Source organism: Epinephelus moara, chromosome 4, assembly GCF_006386435.1.
Source record: "Epinephelus moara isolate mb chromosome 4, YSFRI_EMoa_1.0, whole genome shotgun sequence".
In the NCBI taxonomy this organism is placed as follows: Eukaryota; Metazoa; Chordata; class Actinopteri; order Perciformes; family Serranidae; genus Epinephelus; species Epinephelus moara.
In genome coordinates, this window is record NC_065509.1 from 22,561,927 (window position 1) to 22,570,681 (window position 8,755).

Genomic DNA, 8,755 nt, shown 5'->3' on the forward strand with positions numbered 1-8,755 from the left:
ACACACACACACACACACACACACACACACACACACACACACACACACACACACACACACACACACACACACACACACACCATTATGCACATATACGCCTCTTTAATGTGAATAGTTTGCAGTTTTACAGGCCTTTTGTTTTTTTATGTCTATGTTTCTCTGTCTGGTATCATCACTGTTATTTTTGTTTTATTCCAGTGAGGGAACATTTTGAGAATTAGGGTCTTTGTTTCTGTCCTTGGTGCTGAACCCGTTTGCTCCCCTGATGCTTCTATAGAAATAGTTTTCTTCTGGGTTTTATGGTGTTGGCATTTCTTCCCTTTGCTGAATTCCGTTTCAGTGCATTTGCTACTTTACAGACTTTGCTACAACAGTTGTTTTTTCTTTCTTGATGATTTCAGATGAATCTGTCTTTGCTGTAATATGGTACCAGTATCGGTGTGTTTTCTGGGTTCGTACTCATTAAGAGGTTGTCATTGTTTACAGGTAATGGGATATGGTACTAGAGCACTAAGATGAAATTAAAGAAGGAGCCTTTGTGTTTAGTGTGTTTTGCACGTGGACTCTCACTGTCCTAACTTGGTTTTCTTCATGTATAATGATTGCCGTGTGCATTCGTGAAACGAATGTGAAACGTCTGCCACAGTAACTCCCTTGAGTTACTGTGGCAGACAGTCTTTAGAATCAAGTGCCCTCCCACGCTACTAACTTTTTTATTGTGCAATTTCGAATTGATGCACTTGTTTCCCTCATAGGTACTATAGTTTTTTTTCCTGTAGCAAGTAGCACTATTACAAACACTGTACAATACAAAATGAATGCAAATAAATGCATACCAAATACAAGTCTCTGCACTGAAGTTTTTACATAGCAGCTTGGAGAATCTGTAGTTCTATCCAAAAAGTTTGATAGTTTTGTTTTTGATCCATTTCTGCTATTATGAGTTTATAAATTTGATTTCAGACCCATTTTCTTTAACTTTGCAACAACTGTTGATCCCTGTCAACTTGTTTGAAAGTTTGCCACACTTCAAAATTAAAAATGAAGCATAGAACAATAGCACACATGATGTTTAAAACTCAACGATGCTTAAGTGTTGTCAGAAGTTTTATTGTGGCTTATCATGGGAACTTAAAGCTTTTACAAAATGACCTATGTAAGATGTGTGAGCCTATCCTTGAGTTGTAAACATTCTCACATGATTCAAGACTGAGATGTGTCTGAATCCAGTGCATTAAATTTAAGTACAAAGCTGTTTGTGACATGTTTAAAAGCACTCATTTCAATTTAAAAGCTAAAACAGTGAAATGTTGGTCTGGGGGGTTCAGACTCCTTGGTCAAAACACAGTAATACATCCCCACATGGACTCTGTCTGCAAATTTACAAAGTCAACTGTGTTTTCTCACAGGATATGAGCAATCTAACGGGTATATAAACACAATTAAAATGTGCATATGATTAAATTGATCCTATCATACACCAGTGAGTTAACAACATGAGGAGCATGCAGACAGAAAATAAAACGTGACTATCATTTCATCAACAATGGACATTATATTTGTGGACATCAGTTGTCATGCAGTTTTGATATAAAATGAAACAGTTACAGAAAAAAAATAATATGAAAGTACTTTCCTTTTTGTCTTCAGACATAGTTTATGTGCATTTTCTAATTGTTTGAAACATGGGCTCCTCCCCAAGGACAGTTACAACAGTGGCATGTTAATGTTAATTTTATCCGTCACAAGTTGTCTAATGGCAGAATATCACGTGCCAATACCCACGATAAGATAAACCTAAATAGTAAGCAATGTATTTGTTTTTTTTGTTTTCTGATAAATAAGGATAATTAAACTGGTGTATATTTCATATGTGGAAAGGAAAAGGAAAAAAACCTACACCGCGTTGTTATACCTAAACTTACACTCATGGTGTCAGTGTGTACCAGCAAACGAGAGGGCACGGTCACTCCCCACCCCTTTGTCTCAGCGAATTTAAAGCCTGGCTCTGCTGTCTTTTCACCGTTGACAAAAACTGCTTCGTGTGGGACTGCAATGTGACTGTTTTTGTTTGCTGGAAGGCATCACGACTACATCGCGGACATATTTTTGTCTTTTTTGTCATATTTTCAGTGTGTATGTGGTCTTTCCCATGGTAACAATGGGATGCAGCAGATATGCACTGCTCAGCGGCCTTGCTTTTATTTTTCTTGTCCTCCACCCCGTCTGTGGAGACGTGAGCTACTCTATTCCGGAGGAGATGAAACGTGGATCTGTAATTGGAAATATCGCTAAGGATCTGGGACTTGATGTGGGCAGACTGTCTGCTCGCAAGGCCCGTATCGATACTGAGGATAACGGTGTAAAATACTGCGGTATAAATCTCAACACTGGAGACCTGATCGTACAAGAAAGGATTGACAGAGAGGGGCTTTGTGCGAAAAAGGCATCATGTGTTGTAAAGCAAGAACTCGTATTGGAAAATCCTTTAGAGCTGCACCGTATTAGTATCCGAGTTCAAGATATCAACGATAATTCACCTCAGTTTAAAGAGGAGTCACTTAAAATTGAAATTCACGAATCGGCAGTCAAGGGTGCAGGTTTTCTTCTAGATGAGGCACACGATGGAGACATCGGAGAAAATGCTGTTCAGGGCTACTCACTACAGCAGAATGATCATTTCAAATTAAATGTGAAGACAAAGGGTGGTGGCCGAAAATATGGTGAATTAGTTTTAGATAAAGAATTAGACAGAGAGGACAAGAAAGAGATTTTGTTGTTGCTTACCGCATTTGATGGTGGCTCTCCTCAGAGATCAGGTACTGTAGTCATACACGTCACTGTGCTGGATGCTAATGATAATGTACCAGTGTTCAGCCAGGCCGTTTATGAAGCCAGTCTGCCTGAAAACTCTCCTCTGGATACTGTTGTACTTGCAGTGAGTGCCACTGATGCAGATGAGGGAATGTATGGTGACGTTACCTATGGTTTTGACCATGTTTCAGATGAAAACCAAGTTTTCTCTCTGAACCCCAAAACGGGTGAAGTTAAAGTGTCTGGATCTATTGATTATGAAAAAGAATCGTCATATGAAATGCAGATTAGTGCAAAGGATGGTCTTGGATTGGCGTCATATGCAACAGTAATCATTGATATTACGGATGTGAATGACAACGCCCCAGTGATATATCTGAAATCACTGACTAACCCCATACCTGAGAATGTGTCACCTGGTACAGAGGTGGGCATCATTAACGTGCAGGATAGAGACTCTGAGAATAACAGACAGGTCCGCTGCTCCATTCAACAAAACGCCCCTTTTAAGTTGGTTCCTTCTATTAAAAACTATTATTCTCTGGTGACCACAGGACAACTGGACCGTGAAGTAGTGTCTGATTACAACATTACAATCACTGCCACTGACGAGGGCTCTCCACCTCTGTCCTCCTCTAAAACTGTTGAGTTATCTGTAGCAGACATCAACGACAACCCACCTGTGTTTGAGGAACAGTCGTACAGCGCATATGTGAGTGAAAATAACAAACCTGGCTCCACTTTATGTTCCGTTAGTGCTCGAGACCCCGACTGGAGACAAAACGGTACAGTGATTTATTCTCTGTTACCCGGTGAGGTGAACGGTGCCCCGGTGTCCTCCTATGTGTCTGTTAACGGAGACACGGGGGTGATCCACGCTGTGAGGTCGTTTGATTATGAACAGTTCAGGAGTTTTAAAGTCCACGTGATGGGCAGAGACAACGGTTCTCCTCCGCTGAGCAGCAACGTGACCGTCAGTGTGTTCATATCGGATGTGAATGACAACTCTCCTCAGATACTGTACCCCGGGCCGGAGGGCAACTCCTTCATGACCGAGCTGGTCCCCAAAGCTGCACACGGAGGCTCTCTGGTGTCCAAAGTGATAGCGGTGGACGCGGACTCCGGACAGAACGCCTGGCTGTCCTATGATATAGTGAAATCCACTGATCCGGGCCTTTTCACTATTGGTGTCCACAGCGGAGAGATCAGGACACAGCGGGACATTTCCGAGTCTGACAGCATGAAACAGAACCTGATTGTGTCAGTGAAAGATAACGGACAGCCCTCTCTGTCTGCCACCTGTTCCATGTATTTACTGATTTCTGATAACTTGGCTGAGGTGCCAGAACTGAAGGACATTTCTTATGATGAGAAGAATTCCAAACTGACGTCTTATCTGATCATCGCGCTGGTGTCTGTGTCGACGTTTTTCCTGACCTTCATCATCATCATCCTGGGTGTGAGGTTTTGTCGCAGGAGAAAGCCCAGACTGTTGTTTGATGGAGCAGTTGCCATCCCCAGCGCTTATCTCCCTCCTAATTACGCAGATGTTGACGGCACAGGAACTTTACGCAGCACTTACAATTATGACGCCTACCTGACAACAGGTTCAAGAACCAGTGACTTTAAGTTCGTGTCATCTTACAATGACAACACACTGCCTGCTGACCAGACTCTGAGGAAAAGTCCATCAGACTTTGCTGATGCGTTTGGAGATAGTGATGGCTCTCCTGAGGTAGGAACTGGTGTCACATGTCGTTTGAAGTATTTTGCCTCAAATATTCAGCCACTTTAAAACGCTTTTACACACGTATGCTATTAGTTAACTCGTTAAGGATTTTACACAGTTTTTATTGTCTTTGTCATATACAGTGAAATTTAAAAGTTATTTCAAGCCTCCACACGTTACTTTTTATTTCACGTATATTATATAAACGTGCTCTTACTTTGAGTGTGGCAGTGGGTGTTTGAGCGTGTCAGATATAACAAGTGGTTGTCTTTTTAGTTCCAGATTTAGTAATCTTTATGTAGAGTTTGAAGGAAATGTTTTTTTCGAGTTTTATTGTGAGCAATTTATTCGACTTCCAGTTGAAACACCAGGCACTCTCTATCTGTCTTTCCTTCTACATCTTATCCCCTCCTTTAACGTCCGGATCTTGGTTTTCAAATGTGTAATGGCTCTCCTACCACACAGTTTTTACATCAGTCTCCATCTACAGTTTGCCTACTTATTCATTTTTTGACCAGTCTTCACTGTGTCTTGAGTAGACCTGTATCTATTTCCTCGTGTCTCTGTCCTTGGTGCTGAACCTCGCTGTTGCTCTGTTGTAGCGTTTTCAGTAACAACTTACATCGGTCTGTTTTTACCATTTCAAAAATATGAATCTACTGAGTTATGAGATTGTAGTGTCTCATATATCCATGCTGTTTTCCACTTTTTAATGCGCATTGGTCCACTTCATGGTTTAAGAAGGAAAAAGGAAAATCAATCACATCAAGTGAAATGAGAAATATTTAATTACTCAGTAAACTACATGTATTCTGTTTCTTACCAATCACCTACGAATAATGCCCATTTTACAGTTCTCTGCATCAATAAATTTAAGTCAGTAAACAATATTGTTCAGTGCTATTGTTAAAAGTGGTATCGTTTTTATTGAAAGAAAGTAAAGTAATTTTCGTAAGCAGTGGATGGGTGCAGAAATTATTTTCCTTTGACAACTGCTTCACATGTTTTGTCCCGTTTCATATGGTTATCTTATTACTACTACTACTACTACTACTACTACTACGAATAATTAACTGTGATTAAGTTATTTGGTCTCCATGTGTAAACAGATTCACTTACTGCCATACAGTTGCAAGGAACCCTTCAAAAACATTGCACACGAAACTTTTTTTTTTTCTTTTGGCAGTTGCCTGACTATAATCTTGAATTGGTAAACAGATAAACAGTCATTGCCATCAGTATAGAAGGTAAAGCTGTTAAATGTCTTGTCCCAGTCCAGTTGACCATGAGTCGAAGACCAACATTTGTTAAAAACTCTTTGTTGCGTGTATCTAGAATCTTTACGACAGACGGACGGACTTTTCTGGGATCTTGTCTGGCAACCGCAGAATAGCAGCTTTAAAACGAGGGTCACAGGCGATGGAGTTTGTTTAATTTAGTAAAGTGACTATTATCATATACAGCATTTACCGGAGAACGACACTGAACTTGTCTGCGGTCAGCCATTGTTTAACATAAAGTTAAAGGCAATGTTGTGTTACTATTATCACTATGAAATGGTTGAAGTGCTTCAGTTTAGGAGAAATTTACCTCTTGTTTGTAAATTCTAATAACACAAACAACAGTCAGCATGGCACATTACTCAAAGAGAAGAAAAGAATAAAAAAAAAACACACACATAATACTCCGTTATTACACTGTGTGATACATCATTAACATACGTTTTTATATGAACGATATAGGTGAAACGAATGGATGGTAAATTTCAGAATAGATTGTTATATTTCATTTGCACTCACGGTGTCACTGTCGACCAGGGAAGGAGTAAAATGTTAAGCTTGCTTTTGCACACCACCCATTATTTGCATCGACCCCCTGTGTTTTCTACAGTCTTTCACACCGACGACAAACGCCTGGAAAGCACACATTGTTCGATTAACGTATTTTAATACTAGAAACTGGCTTGTTTTAAGTTGTGTAATACTGTCAGAGGATAATGGAGAGACGGGTCGTACTTCACAGCTTCGGCTTTGTCTTTTTCTTTGTTGCGGTGCACTACGCACATGGAGACCTGAGCTATTCTGTACTGGAGGAGCTCAAGCGCGGATCTGTTATTGGAAATATCGCCAAAGATCTCGGCCTGGAGGTGGGCAGACTGTCTGCTCGCAAAGCTCGTGTGGACATGGAGGGAAACGACAGACAATATTGTGGGATTAACCTACGAAGCGGGGATTTAATCGTTGCTGAAAGAATAGACAGAGAGGAGCATTGTGGAGAAAAGCCTTCGTGTGTTCTCAAATTCGACCTGCTGTTAGAGAATCCACTGGAATTACACCGACTGACCCTGCAGGTACAGGACATAAACGACAATGCGCCAGTTTTCCCGAAGGATATTATAAAGCTGGAGATTAGAGAGTCAGCTGACAAAGGAGCTAGATATCGCATTAATGCAGCACAAGATGCAGACATCGGTAAAAACTCAGTGGAAAGCTACATTTTGCAACAAAACCCTCATTTTGTCTTCAGTATTCAGACGACCAATGCTGGCAGTAAATACGGTGAGCTGGTTTTAGATAAAGAGTTAGACCGAGAGGAGCAGCAGGACATGAAATTATTGCTCACAGCTGTGGATGGTGGCTCTCCTCAGAGATCAGGGAATGTAGTCATACACGTCATTGTGCTTGATGCTAATGATAACGCCCCAGTTTTTACTGAGGCCGTATATACAGCCACGTTACCGGAAAACTCACCGATGAAAACCCCAGTTATCACTGTAAGTGCATCAGATGCAGACGAAGGTGTAAACGGAGAGGTTACATATGAATTTAGCCGATTGTCTGATAAATCACAGAAGTTTTTCTCACTAAATGAGAAAACTGGAGAAATCAGCGTGACAGGTGACATAGATTATGAGGAGGGATCGAAATATGAAGTAATGGTTGAGGCCAAAGATGGTTATGGTCTCTCTTCTGAAGCCAAAGTGATCATTGATATCACAGATGTGAATGACAATGCCCCGTTGGTATATCTTAAATCACTGACTAACCCTATACCAGAGAATGTGTCACCTGGTACAGAGGTGGGCATCATTAACGTGCAGGACAGAGACTCTGAGAATAACAGACAGGTCCGCTGCTCCATTCAGCAAAACGCCCCTTTTAAGTTGGTTCCTTCTATTAAAAACTATTATTCTCTGGTGACCACAGGACAACTGGACCGTGAAGTAGTGTCTGATTACAACATTACAATCACTGCCACTGACGAGGGCTCTCCACCTCTGTCCTCCTCTAAAACTGTTGAGTTATCTGTAGCAGACATCAACGACAACCCACCTGTGTTTGAGGAACAGTCGTACAGCGCATATGTGAGTGAAAATAACAAACCTGGCTCCACTTTATGTTCCGTTAGTGCTCGAGACCCCGACTGGAGACAAAACGGTACAGTGATTTATTCTCTGTTACCCGGTGAGGTGAACGGTGCCCCGGTGTCCTCCTATGTGTCTGTTAACGGAGACACGGGGGTGATCCACGCTGTGAGGTCGTTTGATTATGAACAGTTCAGGAGTTTTAAAGTCCACGTGATGGGCAGAGACAACGGTTCTCCTCCGCTGAGCAGCAACGTGACCGTCAGTGTGTTCATATCGGATGTGAATGACAACTCTCCTCAGATACTGTACCCCGGGCCGGAGGGCAACTCCTTCATGACCGAGCTGGTCCCCAAAGCTGCACACGGAGGCTCTCTGGTGTCCAAAGTGATAGCGGTGGACGCGGACTCCGGACAGAACGCCTGGCTGTCCTATGATATAGTGAAATCCACTGATCCGGGCCTTTTCACTATTGGTGTCCACAGCGGAGAGATCAGGACACAGCGGGACATTTCCGAGTCTGACAGCATGAAACAGAACCTGATTGTGTCAGTGAAAGATAACGGACAGCCCTCTCTGTCTGCCACCTGTTCCATGTATTTACTGATTTCTGATAACTTGGCTGAGGTGCCAGAACTGAAGGACATTTCTTATGATGAGAAGAATTCCAAACTGACGTCTTATCTGATCATCGCGCTGGTGTCTGTGTCGACGTTTTTCCTGACCTTCATCATCATCATCCTGGGTGTGAGGTTTTGTCGTAGGAGAAAGCCCAGACTGTTGTTTGATGGAGCAGTTGCCATCCCCAGCGCTTATCTCCCTCCTAATTACGCAGATGTTGACGGCAC

The 8,755-nt window shown here is 41.9% G+C and overlaps 2 protein-coding genes across 5 annotated transcripts in view; both read left to right on the forward strand.

Moving 5' to 3' along the window:
- The window catches only part of LOC126388510 (protocadherin gamma-C5-like), a 329,671-nt gene that overhangs the window by 96,872 nt on the left and 224,044 nt on the right, over positions 1–8,755 (forward strand). The window contains exon 1 of one of the 4 annotated variants that reach the window (XM_050041657.1): positions 2,132–4,549. The exons of the other annotated variants lie outside the window; for them this stretch is intronic. Coding sequence (XP_049897614.1) covers positions 2,153–4,549 — 2,397 coding nt within the window. The 5' untranslated portion in view covers positions 2,132–2,152. Of the gene's footprint in view, positions 1–2,131; positions 4,550–8,755 lie in introns of those variants that run through there. 4 annotated transcript variants of the gene reach the window in all.
- Positions 6,540–8,755, forward strand: part of LOC126388528 (protocadherin beta-15-like) — a 2,562-nt gene continuing 346 nt past the window's right edge. The window contains exon 1 of the mRNA XM_050041702.1: positions 6,540–8,751. Coding sequence (XP_049897659.1) covers positions 6,540–8,751 — 2,212 coding nt within the window. The remainder of the gene's footprint in view (positions 8,752–8,755) is intronic.